This window comes from Anolis sagrei, chromosome 6 (assembly GCF_037176765.1).
Source record: "Anolis sagrei isolate rAnoSag1 chromosome 6, rAnoSag1.mat, whole genome shotgun sequence".
NCBI classification, from domain to species: domain Eukaryota; kingdom Metazoa; phylum Chordata; class Lepidosauria; order Squamata; family Dactyloidae; genus Anolis; species Anolis sagrei.
The window spans coordinates 117,335,977-117,357,557 of record NC_090026.1 but is presented as its reverse complement, the minus strand read 5'-3'; the positions used below and the strand labels follow the sequence as shown (position 1 = coordinate 117,357,557).

General features: G+C 42.1%; 1 protein-coding gene across 6 annotated transcripts in view; it reads right to left on the bottom strand.

Moving 5' to 3' along the window:
• The window catches only part of DIP2C (disco interacting protein 2 homolog C), a 339,072-nt gene extending 336,947 nt beyond the window's left edge, over positions 1-2,125 (bottom strand). For 4 of the 6 annotated variants that reach the window (XM_060782555.2, XM_060782556.2, XM_060782557.2 and 1 more), the window contains exon 1: positions 1,183-2,124. In XM_060782555.2, the coding sequence (XP_060638538.1) occupies positions 1,183-1,267 (85 nt within the window). In that variant the 5' untranslated portion in view covers positions 1,268-2,124. Of the gene's footprint in view, positions 1-1,182 lie in introns of all 6 variants that reach the window. The other 2 variants (XM_060782554.2, XM_060782559.2) reach the window with 2 other exon arrangements.
• Between the last annotated feature and the right edge of the window lie 19,456 nt (positions 2,126-21,581).

Genomic DNA, 21,581 nt, shown 5'->3' with positions numbered 1-21,581 from the left:
TTGTAGGTTGTGCATCTCTCTTACACTTTATCTCTTTGGATCGCTCTCTCTCTCACACACACACACTGTATTTCTTGAGTTGTGTGCCACACGCATACGCCATATTTTTCTAGTTGTGGTTCTCAACACACACCATATTTCTTGGGTTGTGTGTTACATATATGGTGCATTTCTTGGGCTGTGTGTCTCACATATCACATTCCTTTGGCTATGTGAGTCACACAATATATTCCTTTAGTAGTGATGCTCACAAACACCATTGTTTCACGCATACACTATCTTTCGTTGGGCTGTCTCTCTCTCTCACTCAGTTTGTAGGTTGTGTCTTTCTCACACACCCCATTTCTTTGCTTCTCTCTCTCTCTCATACACACACTGTATTCCTTGGGTTGTGTGTCACATGCACACGCCATATTCCTTTAGTTGTGGTCCTCAGAAACACCATATTTCTTGTGCTGTGTGTCTCATATATCCTATTTCTTGGGTTGTGTGTGTGTGTGTGTTTCTTGTGCTGTGTATGTTTCCTGTGCTGTGTGTGTGTGTTTCTTGTGCTGTGTGTTACACATACACTATTTCTAGTGCTGTTTGTTACGCATATACTATATTTCTTGGGCTGTGTGTCTCACACATCCTATTTCTTGGCCTGTGTGTGTTCCTCTCTCTCACTCACACCACATATTTTCAGTTATGTGTCTCTCACTCACCATCATTCCCTTCCATACCTATTTCTTGGGGTGGTTTTGGGGCTGGTGTGCGTTTCTCTCTCCCACATCCCATTTATTGCCTCTTCAGTGGGTTGTGTTTGTGTCTCTCTTACACGAGGTGCTTCTCTCTCACACACACACCAACATCAACCCACTGGGCACCTTTTGCAGGACCTATCTCCGGCCAAAGGGGAAGGACGGCTCGAGCTTATATCCGCACACACACTCACTCACTCACTCACTCACACTGCGGTCCACCTTTAAGGGGCGCTTTCCTTCCTTCCTCAACCCAACCCAACCCAACCCAACCCACTGCGCTCCCCGCGCCCTTTCCGACCCCTTGCCTCCCCTCCAGGCTAGGGATGAGGCAGGGAGGCACCCAAAGAGGCAGAAGAGGAGGAGGATGGGGAGGATGCTCTCCTTCCTCTTCCTCCTCCTCCTCCTTCCTCCAGGCGCAGAGGGAGAGAGAGAGCCTTACCTTCGGAGAGCTCCAGCTCCAGCTCGGCCAGCCGGGCTCGCACCTCCAGCGGCAAGGAGAGGCCTTCCAGGCTGCGGTCCGCCATGGTCCCCGGTCCAGAGGCTCCCGCTGCCTTGCCTTGCCTTCCTCCTCCTCCTCTTTTTCCTTCCCACAGCTTCCCTTCCTTCTCTTTGTTCGCAACACACGCCTCGCCAAAGGCGCAGCAGCAGCAGGAGGAGGATCAGAATGAAGAAGGAGAAGGAGAAGGTGGAGAGAGGCCCGGGCTGTGTCTTCTTCTCCTTCTCCTCTCCCTCCCTTCAAGTCAAAGCCAAAGGCCCCTCTCCCTGCCCTCCCCTCCCTCCCTCTTCCCTTCCCTCGGATGCCCCGAGTCCTCTCTTCCTTCCCACAAGGAGAGGCAAAGCCGAGGAAGTCCACGCAGCGCAGCGATGGGGCGGAGAGTCAAGGCAAGGCAGGGAAGCAAGCAAGGAAGGAAGAGACCTGCCTCCTGCTTTGCCTCTGCCTCCTCCTCCTCCTCCTCCTGCTGTTTTCAATGGAGCCCCGCCATAGTGGTGCGGAGAACGTGCTCTCTGTCCTCCTTTCCCTTCCTTCCTTCCAAAGGGCAATCCTGGCCAAATCCCTTTTCGCGTGGCCCGATGCAGAAAAGGACGGGGTGGAGGGGTGGGTGGAGGAACACCCTCGGCTCGCTCCTCGGCTTGGCTCTCCCCTTTTTTTCCCTTCTCTCTCTTCTGGCACCCACCCGCGCGCGCAGCCCACTCGCTCCACCCCGGCTGCTGAGGAGGAGGAGGAGGAGGAGGATGAGTCTTCTCCTCCTTCTCGATGCGGCGGAGGCCCGGGAAACTGCAGCGCTCTCGCTTCTGCTGCCTCCTCCTCTGCTGCTGCTGCTGCTGCTGATTCTGCTGCTGATTCTGTCACCCGCGCGCACGTGACGCGCGCCTGGGCGCAGCTGCCCTCCCGAGGGCACGCGCCTCCGGGAGGGAGGGAGGGAAAGAGGGAGGGAGGGAGTGGCGCGCGCACGCCGGGCGCGCCCCCGCGCACTTCCCCAGGAGGTGGGGGATCTTTTCCCCCTGCTCTCTTTCAGCAAAAAGAGGAGAGGAGAGGAAGGGGCCCAACTTTGGGCATGTGGGGAGGGGAGAGGAGAGGAGGGGTCTGTGTTTGGGATGAGACGCAGATAATTATGCAGCCATGGGAGATCATGAGCTTTGTATTTCCTCCTCCCTCCCTCCCTCCAGTTTTTTTATTTCCTGCTTCCAATTTTATTTCCTTTCCCTCCAGTTTTATTATTTCCTTCCCTCTTCCCTCCAATTTTATTATTTCCTTCTCTTCCTTCCAGTTTATTATTTCCTTCCCACTTCCCTCCAGTTTTATTATTTTCCTCCTTCCCTCTTCCCTCCAGTTTATTTCCTTCTTCCAATTTTATTTCCTTCCCTCCAGTTTATTATTTCCTTTCCTCTTCCCTCCAGTTTTATTATTTCCTTCCCTGCAGTTTTATTATTTCCTTTCCTCTTCCCTCCAGTTTTATTATTTCCTTCCCTGCAGTTTTATTATTTCCTTCCCTCTTCCCTCCAGTTTATTTCCTTCTTCCAATTTTATTTCCTTCCCTCCAGTTTATTATTTCCTTTCCTCTTCCCTCCAGTTTTATTATTTCCTTCCCTGCAGTTTTATTATTTCCTTCCCTCTTCCCCCCAGTTTATTTCCTTCTTCCAATTTTATTTCCTTCCCTCCAGTTTATTATTTCCTTTCCTCTTCCCTCCAGTTTTATTATTTCCTTCTCCCTTCTAATTTTATTTCCCTCCCTCTTCCCTCCAGTTTTATTATTTCCTTCTCCCTTCTTCCAATTTTATTTCCTTCCTGCTTCCCTCCAGTTTTATTATTTCCTTCCCTCTTCCCCCCAGTTTATTTCCTTCTTCCAATTTTATTTCCTTTCCTTCCAGTTTATTATTTCCTTCCCTCTTCCCTCCAGTTTTATTGTTTCCTTCTCCCTTCTTCTAATTTTATTTCCTTCCCTCTTCCCTCCTTTAATTATTTCCTTCTCCCCTCATCCAATTTTATTTCCTTCCCTCTTCCCTTTGTTTTATTATTTGCTTCTCCCAATATTCATAGAATCATAAAATCAAAGAGTTGGAAGAGACCTCATGAGCCATCCAGTCCAACCCCCTGCCAAGAATCAGGAAAATTGCATTCAAATCACCCCTGACAGATGGCCATCCAGCCTTTGTTTTAAAGCTTCCAAAGAAGGAGCCTCCACCACACTCCAGGGCAGTGAGTTCCACTGCTGAACGGCTTCTTTCCCTCTTCCCTCCAGTTTTATTATTTCCTTCTCCCTTCCTCCAATTTTATTTCCCTCCCTCTTCCCTCCAGTTTTATTATTTCCTTCTCCCTTCTTCTAATTTTATTTCCTTCCCTCTTCCCTCCTTTAATTATTTCCTTCTCCCCTCATCCAATTTTATTTCCTTCCCTCTTCCCTTTGTTTTATTATTTGCTTCTCCCAATATTCATAGAATCATAAAATCAAAGAGTTGGAAGAGACCTCATGGGCCATCCAGTCCAACCCCCTGCCAAGAATCAGGAAAATTGCATTCAAATCACCCCTGACAGATGGCCATCCAGCCTCTGTTTAAAAGCTTCCAAAGAAGGAGCCTCCACCACACTCCAGGGCAGTGAGTTCCACTGCTGAACGGCTTCTTTCCCTCTTCCCTCCAGTTTTATTATTTCCTTCCTCTCCCTCCAGTTTATTTCCTCCCCCCTCCTTCCAGTCCTAGCTCATTTTCACTTCCTCCAGTTTTATTTCCTTCCCTCTTCCTGCCAGTTTCATTTCCTTGCCCCTTCCTTCCATTTTTCCTTCCCTCTTCCCTCCAGTGTATATTCTTCTCCCTTCTTCCAGTATTAATTCCTCTCCCTCCAGTTTTGTCTCCTACTCCCTCCTTCCAATCTTAGTTCCTTCTCGTTCCTCCAGTTTTGTTTCTTTCCACTCAATTTTATTTCCTTTTCTATCCCTCCATTTTATTATTCCCTTCTCCATCAAGTTTTCCACCTCCTCCCTTCCCATTCAATTCCCTTCCTCCTTCCTTCCATTTTATTATTTACTTCCCTCTCCCTCCAGTTATTTTATTGTTTTTCCTTTCCCCTCAATTTATTATTTAATTCTCCCATCCTCCAATCTGATTTCCTTTCCCCCTGTCTCCAATTTCTGATTTCCTTCCCACTCTCAGTTTTATTCCCTTTCCTCCAGTTATGTGTTATGACTTAATTTTGTTGCAAGCTGCCCCGAGCCCTTTTGGAGAGGGGGTGGGAAATAAATAGTTAGTATTCTTATTAATTTATTTTCCTTCTTTCTCCCCCAGTTTATTATTTCCTGCACCCCCTTCTAATTTTATTTCCTTCTTCCTTATTTCCTTCTTCCTTCCTCCAATCTATTTCCTTCCCTCTCTTTACAGTTTATTTCCTTATCCTTCCTGCAGTGCATCATTTCCTTTCTTCTCTCTCCAGTTTATTATTTCCTTCTCCCTTCCTCCAGTTTTTATTTCCTTCCTCTTTCTACAGCAGTATATTATATTTTGTGTTTTCTGCCAAGAGTGCTGGAGCCTCACCATGAGCCATGCCCGTGAAAGTGGTGTTAATTCCTCCTCAGAGTAGTTCTTACCCAAGAAAGCCCTATGAAATGCATGGGGTTGCTATAAGTCAACAGGAAACTTGGAGACACATAAATAGACACTTTTGATCCTGGGTGGACAATTAAGAACCATTAGCTTTACAACAGACCAGTTCCATGCACAAGTGAAAACTGCTACAACTGGTTTGGTGATACACATTTTGGGATTTTCCTTGAGCACCTCCTTAGGAGGAGCAAGTGCAGTGCAACATTTGCCAAAATATCATTACTAAGAAGAGCATGAGTGACAATAAAGCATCAGGGATATTTTAATTCAGTTGTAATAGAGAAAAACAGAAAGAGAAAAACAATACATATACATACATACACACACATAAACATACTTGAACAACAACTACATAACTAGACACGGTTTGTCTCTGGGCTCCGAAATTAGGTCAATCTGGTTCCTCAAAAAGGAAAAAAGGAAGGGACATGTTGTTGTTGTTTTTTACTGTTTACAAACATTTACAATATTTATATATGGCTTGTATCTAAAGGTTTCAGAGCTGTATACATTAGACCTCAATCCTGTTGGAAATTTCAACTTTTTTAATATCAGGAGTGACTTGAGAAACTGCAAGTTGCTTCTGGTGTGAGAGAATTGGCCATCTACAAGGATGTTGCCCAGGGGACGCCAAGATGTTTTACCATCCTGTGGGAGGTTTCGCTCATGTCTCTGCATGAGAAGCTGGAGCTGACAGATGGGAGCTCACCCTGCTTCCTGGATTTGAACCGCTGACCTTTTGGTCAGCAGTCCCGTCAGCACAAGGGTTTTACTCATTGCGCCACCGGGGGCTCCATTAATTTGAACAGAACTAAATATAATCAATTGCTGCATGGCAAGTCAACACCATAATGTAGGTTGAGTCAAGCAAGGACTACCAATCCAATGCAGGCCTATACAGATCATTCATAGCATAGATGTACAAGGGTTGAATGAAAAGTAATGCCTCCACCTTTGTTACTTGCGTTTGGATGGGAATATTTTAATAAATCAAACGCAGAAATAATCCTTAGAATTTGCTTTTTAACTACCACTATTCACTTTTCCACATAATCACCAGACAATTGGATACATTTCTGCCAACAATGGACAAGTTTTCTGAATCTGTCATAGAAGAAGTCGACACTCTGTTTCCGCAAACAGCATCTCACAGTTCTCTCAACGTCTTCATCAAAAGCATAATGATTTCCCCGCAGATCTTCTTTCATTATCAGGAACAGATGGAAGTTAGACGGTGCTAAATCTGGACTATATGGAGGATGTCGTACGGTGGTGAGATCCGGTCTCTGAAGTTTCAAGTCTGTGCGCTGTCATTTCAGGCGTCAGCATCCTGAGTACCCATCATACACAGATCTTCCGATAGCCAAGTAAAGCAATAATATGACCCACACGTTCTTGTGAAATGCCAGTTATGCTTGAAATTTCTCTCTGAGTGATACAACGATCATCCTGAATCAATCTGTCAACCTTTTGCTTGTGAAACTCAGTGGTTGCTGTCACAAGACGTCCAACTCTTTGTATGTCACACAAGTCAGATGTTCCCACCTCAACATCTTTAAACTTTCTCTCCAAACAACGCACAGTACTCATATCAACACAATCACCATAAACAGCTTGCATTCTCTGATGTATCTCCTTTGGGGTGACGCCTTCTGCTGTCAAGAATTCAATGACTGCACATTGCTTAAGTCACATTGACCGACCGTCTGCGCAGGGTTCCATACTTGGCACTTTAACAACACAACCGTTCAATGCTAAGGCTTCCCGCCAAAATGGAACTGTATAGCAGAGTCTACTGAACAAGCCAGTATCTGCCGCATACGAGTACTGCCATCTGTTGAGGAGTTATGAAGGTGGAGGCATTACTTTTCATTCAAGCCTCGTACAACATGTCACCAACCATGTGAGGAAAATATGTTGCTAGCCAAGAGTGCATCTACAACAGGCATGGGCAAACTTTGGTCTTCTGGATGTTTTGGACTTCAACTCCCACAATACCTAACAACCTACTGTTAGGAATTGTGGGAGTTGAAGTCCAAAACACCTGAAGAGCTGAAGTATGCCCATTAATGATCTACAATGTAGAATTAATGGTTAGACACCACTGTAATTGTTATGGCTCAATGCTATGGAATCCTGGGATTTGTTGTTTGGCAAGGCACCAGCTCTCTTTGGCAAGAAAGGCTTAAGATCTCTTATAACTACAACTCCCATGAATGTATAGCATTGAGCCATGTCAAGTGAAAGTGATGTCTAACTGCATGAATTTTACAGTGTAGATGCACCTTTAGTGGGATTTCCACAAGTGTTTACACAACATGCAACGGTTGATTTAATGGCTTTACTCTGTTGAGACTATAAACAAGATTCAGACCTGCGTGTTTGTCATAATTGTTTTGCATGGCTCAGAAATAACAAGATCCAAACAATGTATAAATATTTGTCCACAAATAGCTATTTCAAATTAAGGAACATTCATGTCCTGCTGGCAGTATTCCCCCAAGCGTGAGGTTGGCTACTGTACAAACAGAATACTGGTCTAGGCAGATCTTTCCTCTGATCTAGAAGGGCTCTTCTTATGCTATTTATTACCATAAATATAGTATAATGTTAACTATCTATGGGCATGGATGCTGTTGCTCTTCATATAATGTCATTTAAAAAGAATGACATTATAAGGAGGTAAGTATGCCCGGAGGAGCAAGAGAAGGATGAGTCCCGTATTGTTAAATACATTAGGAAATGTATATATTTGCTTATGTAAAACCATATAGCCCTCCACTTCCATTGTTTACACTCCACTCAGTATAGGTAGCTACAAATTAAAACTAATACTACACTAAAACATAATTAAATGTCACAAGGTTCAATAAAATTACTGAGGGACAATAAAAACTATACCAATAATCTTACTGGTGCACTACACATTTGGATGCTTTTTCTGCATCTATGCTGCAACTTACTAATGCCTTGAAAGATCTCTCCAGCTACTACAAAGATAATCACCTGAAGCCTAACCACCTACGTACCCATGAAGCCAATAGCAAATTGAAAGTAACCCGGGAAGGCCAAGAGCTCGAACACTGTTTCCATCCTAAATATCTCGGTGTCACCTTAGATAAAACACTAACATTTAGGAATCGTTGTATGAATACCAAGCACAAAGTAGCTGCACGCAATAACATCCTATAGAAACTTACTGGCAGTACATGGGGTGCAGACCCAAAATTAATAAGAACATCAGCCCTGGCCTTGTCTTACTCAACTGCTGACTAGGGCTACCCTGTTTGGCACAAGTCTGTCCACGTGAAGCAGGTGAACATAGCACTGAACGAAGCATGCAGAATAATCACAAGATGTCTCAAACCTACATCTGTTGGTAAACTCTTCAAGCTAGCTGGCATTGCCCTCCTCCCCCGATGTGTGACGAGAAGTTGCTGCTAACTGTGAGAGGAATAAGGTTGAACACAGTGAAAGCCATCCACTGCATGGCTATCGTCCTCCTCCCAGTAGACTCAAATCAAACCTTAAGAGAACCACCACTCCTCTTAATGTTTCCCCAGCAACAGCAAGAATACCCTCTAGGCAGCTAAACCTGGAAATCCCAACTGGATGTCCCTCCAGGAAGGACTTCCTCCAGGGACAAACCAAGAATGGGCAACTTGGAAGCGGAGTGGGCAGATCAAAAAACAACCTGGCTAACTGGACCTACCTAGAAGAATCCTCCTCTTTGTGTGACTGTGTAGCAGAACAGTCAACTCCACATATGTATGCTTGCCCACTATGCCCTACCTCATGCACAGAGGAAGAATTGTTTGGAGCTACAGACAATGTGGTCGCTGTTGCCTGTTTTTGGTCAAAAATTATTTAACCACTTGTGTTCCCTCTATTACTATCTATTAATAATTATTTATGCAATGCTTTTGACACAAAATAAAAAATCTATACTGCAAAATTAATGCAGTTCAACCCCATTTTATCTTAGTTCAATGTTGTGGAATTCTGTGAGTTGTAGTTTGGTAAGACACCAAGCACTTTTGCAGGGAAAATTAAAGATCTTGTAAAACTACAACTCCAGTGTTCCCATAGCATTGAGCCAGTGTAGTTAAAATGGTGTCAAACTGCATTAATTTTACAGTGAAAATGTGCACTAATCCTTGAAGGAGAGATGTATATATAATACATAGGACTGTAGGAGTGGAATGAGCCTCAAGGTCATCTAGCCTAGTAGCTTGCCAGGCAGTTAAAACACCCTGAAAGATGGCCCTTCAGTTTCTATTTTGCATCCCAGTGGCGGAGGCTCCATCTACACTGCCATATAATGCAGTGTAGACTTATATAATGCAGTTCAATTCAGTTAAACTGCATTATATGAGTCTATACTGATAATATAATTCCAAAGAGCCCTTCCAAGGTATTCTGTCCCTCTGTTTCCTTGGATAGCCTGTTTTATTGCCATGCAGTTCATAGCATCAGGAAACTCTCCCTAAAATAAATACTTAGGGATACACCTGTAATATTTAGAGATACGTAATAGCAGAAAAATGTGCATTAAGGATAGATGTATATTCTCTAACTATACAGCCTCACTGCTGGAGTGTTCGCTCCGTACAATTTTTCTCCTTTCATAAGGAGGCCAAGCTAAACCTTTGTGCACTATTTCTCAAGTCTCATATGCACAAGCCTATAATAAAGAGTACCTAGAATTCTGTGAACATTGAATGAGCTGACTTCTCTTATTTCTTCATCTTTCCTCTCCCTTAATGCAGAGCAATCGGGTAGATTTCAGAAAGCAAAAAAACATACTGCAGTAGAACTATCATTGCTTGTGCTATCCGTTCAGCCTCAGGTGTAGATACTCAAGCAAAATGTTTACTGTTAATAGACACAAGTTGAAACAATAAAGAGAAAAGCTTTATTAAAAATTAAAAGCAGATTTGATCAGCAGTAACAGTGGGATAAAAGATGGGTTTATACCTTGGAAAGTGAAGTCTCTCACTAGCCAAACATCCTTTTAAAAACCCAAAGCTGTAGTTCTGCTCCGCCCTGATATACATAGCAATATGAGATCAGCTGTGAACGCAGAAAAAAGCCCTCAGCAAAACCTGTTTGACAAGAGGTGACACATGGACAATATTAATGGATACAACCCCCTTTCCCTTCTTTTTATACAGCCATGCACCAGAGCTCCAGCAGATGTCCTAAACACTCTGTGATTTAGGACAGAAATTGGAAATATTACTTTCTGTTTGGATTGCAACTCCCAGCATTCTCCAGCCAGCTTTAGTGGTCATCCTGACTAAGGGATTCTGGCTCAACAAAGGAACTTTTCCATGTTCTACCCTACATATAGGGAAAAAAAAGGAAAGAGAGAGGGAAAATTGGCAACATCTTAGACTAACTAGAGATTACTTTAGCATGAGCTTTTGAGTGGGTTTGTATCCATGAAAGCTCATGCTAAAACAATGAGTTACTGTTAAAGGTGCAGCCACATTTCTTTTTGTCTCCTTCTCCCTCCCTCCATTTTATGCTGGAAGAGACCAACAAGCTACTTTTTTGAAAACTCTATTATAAAGTATCCATAGTACCTCAAAGCAGGTCAAACAATAATGTTGCACTTCATTTTTCTTTATAGCTTGGCATGTATTCTATCTATATGCAGTGTTTATTATAGATATATCTCACTGGGTGTTAAGTGGGAAAAGAAAGAGACAATTAAAGTGAACGTTTATGACATCTGGACCAGACAAATACCTCTGAATATACAGTAGAGTCTCGCTTACCTGACATAAACAGGCTGCCAGAACGTTGGATAAGCGAAAATCTTGGGTAATACATAGGGGTTAAGGAAAAGCCTGTTAAGCCCAAGCAAAGGCAGGGTTTGCCCCCGTCTTCAGTGCTGTTAGTTGGTGGTCTTCCCAGCCAGCATAACCATTGGGAAATCCTAGGAAAGTTATGATCCAAAAAGATTCATTACACAAGTTATACCCTTACGTAGAAATAGCCACAAAAACTGCTGTCTCTGTGTTTTAGCCATAGGTGTAGTGTGCTTATTGAGGGCTATGTGTCCTATTTTATGGCATGCGATTTTCTGTGCCCAGTCCAAATCCAGTTCAAGAGTGAAAATGGTGACTAGATTTTTACTTTCTTGAACAGCAACTTCCCATACACTGATTAGTACATATGGAATTGAGCAAATATTGTATTATAGGGATGGAAAAGCAAGCTGACAGGTAGGACCAGAGTAGTAGGGAAGTCAGTGCTTTCCTTTTCTTCTTTCCTGCCTTGCATCTTCCTTGTCAGCCTTCAACTCAGCCTCCTTCATAGCAAGGATGGGAAATGTATGTCTCTCAGTGCTCTCCAACCACAATTCCTATCAACATATTGTCTACATAGGTAAAGGTAAAGGTAAAGGTTTTCCCCTGACATGAAGTCCATTCATGTCCAATTCTGCGGTTTGGTGCTCATCTCCATTTCTATGCTGAAGAGCCGGGATTGTCCGTAGACACCTCCAAGGCCATGTGGCCGGCATGAGTAATAATAAAAAATAATAAAACTTTATTTGTACCCCCCTACCATCTCCCCAAGGGACTTGGTGCAGCTTACATGAGGCCAAGCCCACAATACATCAATAAACAAAACATCAAGTAAAACAGTCAATACAATACAATTCAAATAAATCACATAAACAAAAATAAGCAATAAGCAATCAACAATGACATACAAGAGAAGACACCGGATTGGGTTTCACCTTTAGAATCATGCCAAAGAAAGGAATTAGGTTGGATTAAATGGCCGAAATATAAAGAAATTATAAGTATAAATGGAGAAGGAGGAAAGCTAAAATCTATGGAAGAGATAAAAAAAACATACAAAAACATGACATGGCTGCAATACTGGCAGATGCAGGAAACCTTCGGACAGGACAAGAAATACGGATTTGAGATAAAAGAAAATAAATGGAATAAAATCTGGGAAACAGAGAAGAAAAAAATATCCAAAATATACAAAGAATTATTGAAATGGAAAACGGAGGAAGAGGAAGTGAAAGACTGTATGGTAAGGTGGGCCAAAAACATAGGTAAAATAATAACCCTAGATGATTGGAAAAAAGTGTGGAGAAAGAAAAACAAGTACCTAAAAGCATATGACATGCAAGAAAATTGGACTAAGGTATTTCATAGATGGTACTTGACGCCATATAAATTAAGTAAATACTATAAGAATCTCAGCCCAAAATGCTGGAAATGTGGTACTGAAGAGGGAACTTTCTTCCACACATGGTGGAAATGTAAGAAGGCTAAAATCTTTTGGAGAGAGATACATAACACACTACAAAAAATTTTAAAAATTAAAATACCTTTAAAACCAGAAATCTTTTTACTAGGAATTATAAATGATAAGATGGAGAAAAATTCAGAAAAATTGATATTCCTTTCCACAACAGCAGCACGAATGTGCTACGCTAAATTATGGAGAAAAAACGAAACGCCAACAGTCGAAGAATGGAGAAAAAAAATGATGGATGTGAAGAATATGGATAGATTGAGCTACCTCTTGCAAAAGAATAAAGGAATAGAGGAGACGGCAACAAGATGGGAAGAATTTGAGGAATACCTGAAGTCAGCTTAAAAAAAAAAAAATGAACGATTTGGAGTGGATAAATGGAGAAGGATACAAGAAGGTGAAAAGTGAGAAAAGGAGGAAAGAAAAGGAAGATACCAACCTCAACGGATCCTGGAAGTCAAGATCAAGACTCAAAATACTACTTATTTCTGTTCTCAACCTCTCCACTTTTAAACCCCCCCCCCCTATTTCCCCCACAAATCCCCATCTTTACGACACTCTTTTTTGCCTAAACCTATAGCTATAAATCCCATTTTTCTATTTTATCCTCTTTTCTCACACCCCCCCCCTGAGAATGACCCTCTTATATCTATCTTCTCCCCCTCTCTCTTTATTTTAACTGCTTTGTACTAAGAAAATTGAATAAAGATTATTTCAAAAAAAAAAACAAACAATGACATACAACATGTATATGAGTGCATGGAGTGCCGTTACCTTCCCACTGGAGAAGTACCTATTGATCTATTCATATTTGCATGTTTTTGAACTGCTAGATTGGCAGAAGCTGGGGTTGACAGCGTGAGCTCACGCCACTACCTGGATTGGAACCTGCGACCTTTTGGTCAACAAGCCCAACAGCTCAGCATTTAACCCACTGCACCACCGAGGGCTCATAGGCAATAGTGAGGACTAATAGGAGCAGCACGACAACACAGTCTTCCCAATTCTGCTTCTAGACCAGGCCTGGGCAAACTTTGGCCCTCCAAGTGTTTTGGACTTCAACTCCCGGGAGGCTGTTAGGAATTGTGGGAGTTGAAGTCCAAAACACCTGGAGGGCTGAAGTTTGCTCATGCCTGTTCTAGAGACTCCACTGTGGTCTGTTCAATTGTTTTTTAATTCTCTTTTTATTGTTTTACTAGCCACCCCCTGCCACGTGTTGCTGTGGCCCAGTCTGTGTATATGTTTTGTGTGTGTATATGTGAGTATGTATATGTGTATATGTGTATTTGTGTGTGTTTTACACATGCGTTTGTAATGTAATTTTCGTTTTTTTGGCTTTTTAAGTGTCTTCTGCTGTGTTTTTCCAGTGTTTTTATGAGTGAGGGTCATTCATTGGCCTGGTAGGTGTCTTGTGTCCAAATTTGGTGTCAATTCATCCAGTGGTTTTTGAGTTATGTTAATCCCACAAACGAACATTACATTTTTATTTATATAGATGGAGCAGTATGGTATAGTGCTTTGACTGTTGGACTACAACTCTGGAGAATAGGGTTTGAATTCCCACTCATTCATGGGAAGTCATATATTGTCGGCCTCAGAAGAAGGCAAAAGGCAACCCCCTTCCCTCAAATGTGCCTAGAAAATCCCATTGAAGGGCTGGCTTTCGACTACTTGTTTCCTGCCTGCCTGCCTTCCTCCCTTTTCCTCCCTCCTCACCTACCTACCTACCTACCTTTTGTAGCTTTTTGATTATTATGTTTGTAATTGACTCAAGACACTTTGGTTGGTGGGATATACACGTTTGAATAACCAAGCCCAGCTCGTGCCACAGTGAAAGTCTGGTCATCTTAACAAAACAGGTTTAATCCTTTGCCTCAGGATTCTTCCCAAGGGAGCTTTTGCCCAACAGCTCACTATTAACAAGCTATTCTCAGCAAGTAGTAATTTTTACCGCCCTCATCATCCCTTACAATTAGCTTGGCAGAGGTTGATGGGAACTGAAGTTCAATCACACCTGCAAGACCAAAGCTCTGCTCTAACCAATAACATCAAAAGGAATTCTTTGTCACTAATGTTTTCAAATTAAACAAAGAGATTCCAAGAATCTCAGGAATTCATTCGCCTATGCATGTCCGACCTGCTTTGCTTTCTTATGCTTCACATAGAGCTTGGGAAGGGGGTCAGTGAGAGAGGGATTATAACACCCAGAACCTGTGGGGTTATGAGAGTTGTCACCCAAAAAAGAGCTTTCCTGCTCTCTGGAACAATGTTCTCATGAGCAAAAAGAAATAACATGTTAATTCAGGTAATGTGCAGTACTACTCAAAGGCTAGTCCTCTCTTTGCAGGTATCCTCTTCAATCTGGATGATCCTAGCCAGCTCTTATCACACTCTTTGAAAACCATTTTCAAGAGAAAGAAGAAGGGAAGGCAGTTAGGAGCCCACCTAGCAATGGAGCTGACTTCAGCAGGCACACAAGTGAACAATTTTCTCTATTGTGTGCATTTATGCCTTCAAGTTGCCTATCAACCCATGGCAATGTTACAAGCAGATAATATGTCTTCTTCTTAGGTGATCCCTCATTATCCAAGTATGATGGCTTTCCAAGTGTAGTGTCTTGGCAGTTGATATGTGGGTGACTGTCTTGACAGTTGATATGTAGGTGACTGTGGAGACCTATTCTTGATCCGCATGTTCTTCCGCTACCTTGGCAGCCACCTCTCCAAAAAGTCAACATTGACACTGAAATACAACACAGTCTGAGCTCTGAAATACAAAAGTGCAGCATTTTTCCCAAAGAAGCACAGAGTGTTTGAGGACCAGGACATCCGTAGGGATACCAAGATGCTTGTTTATAAAGCTGTTGTCCTCCCAACCCTGCTATATGCCTGTGAGACGTCACATGCAACTCCTCGTACGATTCCATCAGCGTTGCCTCTGAAAAATCCTGAATCTCTTGGGAAGACAGGCGGACAAATGTCAGCATGCTGGAAGAAGCAAAGACCACCAGCAATGAAGTGATGGTCCTTCGCCATCAACTCTGCTGGACCTGCCACTTTGTCCAAATGTCCGATCACCGTCTCTCGAAGCAGATGCTCTACTCCGAACTCAAGAATGAAAAATGGAACATTGGAGGACAGGAAAAGAGATTTAAAAATGGATTCAAAGCCAACCTTAAAAACTGTGGCATAGAGGTCAGCTGTGACCAGCAGTGCTGTACAATTTGAAGAGGCATGAATGGAGGGCAAAAGAGAGAAACATGCCAAGAGGAAGGCGTGTCAAGCTAATCCCAATCGGGACCACCTTCCACCTCAAAACCAATGCCCTCACTGTGGGAGAACATGCAGGTCAAGAATAGGGCTCCACAGTCACCTATGAAGCCACCGCCAGCGCACTGTTCTTGGAAGACAATCCTACTCGGACAACGAGGGATCGCCTAATAGAATAGAATAGAATAGAATAGAATAGAATAGAATAGAATAGAATAGTTCTTCCACAGTGAGGACATCGGTTTCCGGGCAAAAGGCAGTCCCAGTTAGGGTTGGCTTGAAACACCTTCCTCTTTGCACATTTCTTCCTTTCGCCTTCCATTCATGCCTCTTTATATGTATTGTACAGTTGGCCTTCCATATCAACAGATTCAGCTATCCATGGCTTGAAATATTTTTTTTTCATTCCAGAAGCAAACCTTGATTTTGCCACTATGCCATTAAAATCAAACTACAGTGGATTTCTATTTCAATTACAATAATTATTTCTAAATATACATGCACATACATATGTATCACAGAATGTTAAATTTGGAAGCGACCACAAAGGCCTCTGCTGTACTTAAGCACATACTTAGTACATACTTTAGCACTCCTGAAAAATGGCCATCTAAATTCTGTTTAAAGACATCCAAAGATTAAAAAATTAACCTCACTCTCCAAGGAAATCTGTTCCATTTAAACAGAGGCTGGATGGCCATCTGTCAGGGGTGATTTGAATGCAATATTCCTGCTTCTTGGCAGGGGGTTGGACTGGGTGGCCCATGAGGTCTCTTCCAACTCTTTGATTCTATGATTCTATGTGCGCATATATATGTGTGTGTGTCTCTGTGTGTGTATATATGTATATGTGTGTGTGTGTGTGTATGTGTGTGTGTGTGTGTGTGTGTGTATATATATATATATATATATATATATATATATATATATATATATATAATGTCACTGCTTGTGTGTGTGTGTAATAGCGGAACAGTGGAAGATGTTCAATTGTGGACGAAACTATCTCAGAGGGTGGAGGACTCTTCATTGAAGGAGTCTGGATGGACAAATTTTATATATGCAAATTTTATGCAAATCCAAAATGTTTTTTTCCAGTGATACTGAAGCAACTGATGATTGGTCTGGATTTATTCATCACTGCTTTTCTTACTGTAACCATGACTATACAGTTTGAGGCTATAAAAAGGGATTCTGCTTGTAGGAATTCAGCCAAGCAGCACCCATAGGATGAGATGTAAGCTTAGATGTGATCCAGGCCATCTGTGAAGTACATCTCCTTCGCTATCCTTAGTGGGAACAAAGACAATGCAAAGCAATGCAATGTAAATACACGTAATGACCCTTTATGTAATTGATGGATTACAATGTAAGGACTCTTAGCTCTTAAATGTCCCTTATCTTCAAAAGCATTTACACAATAATTAGCCTTCATACCACCCTGAAAATAATGATTATACCCATGCTCAAAACGTGGTTACAAAGGGATTTTGATTTTTTTCCCCCCCCAGGGTTCAGTCTAAAGTAAGCCAGTGTTAAGTGCAATATAATGTTGTCTCCTGTTTTTAGAAGCAGCAGCCTAAAAGGGGAAATCAAGGCAAGCCCAAGTAATGAAATCAAAAACCTTTCATTTCTTACTGAAAGCTTTAACCAACGCTAGTCTGCCTAGGAAGCAAAGATCTACATTAGCATGCTATATGCTGAATTATAAAATCACACCTTGGCCAGGTCTGCTGGGGGATTCTAGGAAGTGCAATCCAAAAGTGTAATGTATTGAAATTGTATTCAAAAGATTTCTTTTACAGAGCAATATAGATACAGATATACAAATACTTGCAACTCTCAGAATGGTTAACTTAAGCATCAGACATTTTGTTAAAAAAATCTTATTAATAGTTTTAATACCAGTATCCCCATGACTGTCAGAAGGACAGGGAACTAGCGGTTTCCATGTCAGTGGGATGATAATTCCATTCCAGGTTTTATCATTCCTGCTACTTCAAAACCTTAGGCCCCATCTACAGTGCCATATAATTCAGATTAAGAATACATTATACGGTCCTTGGGGCTTTAAAGGAGCTTTCCAAACCCCCTTTTACACTGCCATATAATTCAGTTTGGAACTGCATTGTATGGTCAGTGTAAACTCATATTATGCAGCTTAACGGACTTGAACTGCATTATACAAGTCTACATACACTGACAATACAATTCAAGCTCAAATTGCATAACATGGCAGTGTATATGGAGCCTCAGATAGTTCCTTTAAAGCCACAAGGAGATGCAGGTAGTTATATTCATCACCCTAGTGTTCATAGTCGTTTGGGTTCATAGAACTCTCCAGAGGTAGGTGAACTACATCTCCCTTAAATCGCTGTCAATTTCTCCCAAATCCCTCCAGTGTTTTCTGTTAGTCATGGGGGTTTCTGTGTGGGAAGTTTGGTCCAATTCTATTGTTCGTGGGATTCAGAATGCTCTTTGATTGTAGGTGAAATATAAATCCCAGCAACTACAACTCCCAAATGTTAGGGTCTATTTTTCCTCAAACTCCACCAGTGTTCACATTTGGGCTTATTGAGTATTCATGCCAAGTTTGATCCAGATCTATCATTGTTTGAATCCACAGTGCTCTCTGGATAGAGGTGAACTACAACCCCAAAACTCAAAGTCAATGCCTACCAAACCCTTCCAGTATTTTCTGTTGGTCATGGGAGGTCTGTGTGCCAAGTTTGGTTCAATTCCATCATTGGTGGTGTTCAGAATGTTCTTTGATTGTTGATGAACAATAAATCCCAGCAACTACAACTCCCAAATGACAAAATCAATCCCCCGAACCCCACCAGTATTCAGATTTGGGCATATCTGGCATTTGTGCCAAATGTGGTCCAGTGAATGAAAATACATGCTGCATATCTGATATTCACATTATAATTTATAACAGTAGCAAAATTACAGTTATGAAGTAGCAATGAAAATAATGTTATGGTTGGGGGTCACCACAACATAAGGAACTGTATAAAGGGGTGGGGGCATTAGGAGGGTTGAGAACCACTGATTTATTGCCTCTTCACCACCAGAGTCACCAAGGCTAGATAACTCATTCTATCATTCCCAGGAAAATGAGTGAAAGCTTCCTTTGAAAAGTAAGTGCAATCCATACCATGCGTTTAGAGGTGACCATCAAGATATGAGCAGTGATGCAATAATGGCGAACTCATAATCAATAACCCTGCTCAAGTCTTCCTTGAATGCGTCGATATATCTGGAATCCAGGCTTCGTCCCCTTTGTTTCCCCCCTGTTGCCTTTTACCTTACCACACATGATTGTATTTCCAAGTGAGTCATGTGTTCTCGTGATATGTCCAAAGTACATCAGTCTCAGTTTTGTCATCTTGACTTCTAAGAAGTGTTCAGGCTTAAATTGCTCTAAGTCCAATTCCTTTGTCTTCTTAGCAGTTCATCCAACTCTTCTCCAGCACCACATTTCACATGAGCTAATTTTCTTCCTATCAGCTTTCTTCAATGTCCAGCTTTCACAACTTTCCTCCATGAGATTTTTAACAAAAGCTAATCTTAAACCCGGAGTAGGGTGGAATGTACTGTAATTTCCAAAATTAGTCAGAAGTTCTTGAAGTTATAATAAAAAAGCATTCTCTGGCAATGAAGTATTATATTCCCTGCCAAAACAAAATTGTATGTATGGGTCAGTAGTTGTTACTACTGCGCTTATTCTAAGAAAAAAAAATTACCTTTGTAGTGATCTATATTATCTTAGGTCCTCCCCATTAATAGTTATCAGGTCTATTTGACTTCAAGGAAATCTGTCCCATAGAGCCCCCTACAGGAAAGAAAGATTCCACCATCTGCAGCTGATCAGTTCTGAAAACTAACAAAATGAAGTTCAACGGGGATAAATGCAAGATACCCCACTTAGGCAGAAAAAATGAAATACAAAGATCCAGAATAGGGGACAATGCTTAGCTCAACAGCAATACATGTGAAAAAGATCTTGGAGTTCTTGTGGACAACAAGTTAAACATGAACCAACGTCATGCAGCAGCTAAAAAAGCCAATGGGATTTTGACCTGTATAAATAGGAGTATAGTATCTAGATCCAGGGAAGTCATGCTAGCCTTCTATTCTGCCTTGGCCAGACCACACCTGGAATACTGTGTCCAATTCTGGGAACCACAATTGAAGGGAGATGTTGACAAGCTGGAATATGTCCAGAGGAGGGTGACTAAAATGATCAAGGGTCTGGAGAACAAGCCCTATGAGGATCGGCTTAAGGAGCTGGGCATGTTTAGCCTGCAGAAGAGAAGACTGAGAGGAGACATAATGACCATGTATAAATATGTGAGGGGAAGTCATAGGGACGAGGGAGCAAGCTTGTTTTCTGCTGCCCTGGAAACTAGGACGTGGAACAATGGCTTCAAACTACAGGAAAGAAGATTCCATCTGAACATGAGGAAGAACTTCCTGACTGTGAGAGCCATTCAGCAGTGGAACTCTCTGCCCCAGTGTGTGGTGGACGCTCCTTCTTTGGAGGCTTGTAAACGGAGGCCATTGGCTCAGGGACTTGCAACCCCTTTTGACGGTCTAGGAAAGAAACAAACATCTTTATGTAAAGAGCTCAAATATGATGGTACTCCCCAGCACATTGGTAAAATATTAATTGCTGGTCTTCCATATGAGATTGTCTGTGAAACATTGCTTTAATGTTAATTACTACTTTTTAAAAAGTGGAGGGGGAATGTATGTACCACATACTTCAGAAGTGTTCTGTAGTCATTCACTCTTCTCAAGAAGATTTGCAAGACATAGGTTGCAACATCCTAATCTAGTTGTAAATTCCAATATTTGTAGCAGCTTAATTTACTTATTTTTAATTAGTTTGTCTCATTTAGTAAGGCAAAGGTTTCACCCATTGGACTAGTTGAAGCTTCCAAACAGTCCTCAAAGGCAGCCTTACATAGAGCACATTGCAGTAGTCTATTCAGGATGTAACAAGAGCGTGGACCACTGTGGCCAAGTCAGACTTCCCAAAGTATTCGCGCAGCTGGCGCACAAGTTTTAATTGTGCAAAAGCTCCCTTAGCCACCGTCGAAACCTGTGGTTCCAGGCTTAGCGATGAGTCTAGGATCACTCCCAAGCTGCAAACCTGTGTCTTTAGGGGGAGTGTAACCCCATCTAGCCCAGGTTGTAACCCTATGCCTTGTTCAGCCTTTCGACTGACCAGGAGGACCTCTGTCTGGTCTGGATTCAGTTTCAATTTGTTCGCCCTTATCCAGTCCGGCACAGCTACCAAGCACTGATTCAAGATCTGAACAGCCTCCTTAGTGAAGGGTGGGAAGGAGTGACAGGTTTGAGCATAATCTGCATACAGATGACATCGTATTCCCAAACCTGTAGTGCTTTATTTTATGGTATTACCTTGTAGAAGAGAAGCGCATAAAAGGTCTGATTTTTTTCCCTATTGTAAGTTGCAGTTTCTCCATTCTGATGCTTTTCATTCATTTTGGGATATGCCTGCTCCATTATTGGCTTTTCTTTTCATTTGACCTATTTGATGGCCTTTAGAACTGACTGTGAGGTAGAACACTCGGGAATTCCTTTTTGGAGTGTGTTTTGAGTTGCTGGAGATTTATTCGTGGTATTATTAATCCATGTAAAATGCATCAAATAAATGTGTTTCCCAGCACTTAGTCAGATGAAATTTGGACCAGAAAACACCAGTATTCTCATTTTATTCATCTGTCTTCTGTGTTTCAGAGGAGATGGCAGACTATGATGGTGGTTTTGCTATACATATTTAGATCCCATATTTATATTGTGTTCATCCTGAAAGAGATGTGTCCCATCAATCAGGAATAGTAAGACCTTTATTCTGCCTATTTATTGCTTACATGGTTAAGTTTATATCATGCTTTTCCATTAAGTATGCTTTGAAGGCAACGTTCTGTCTGTCTGTCCAATTAAGATGTAATAAAGGAGGGTAATAAAGGAGATGTAATAAGGCCCCCCGGTGGCGCAGTGGTTAAACTGCTGAATTGCTAAACTTGCTGACCAAAAAGTCACAGGTTCGATTCCAGGGAGTGGGGTGAGCTCCCGCTGTCAGCCCCAGCTTCTGCCAACCTAGCAGAAGATCAATAGGTACCGCTCTGGCAGGAAGGTAATGGCACTCCAT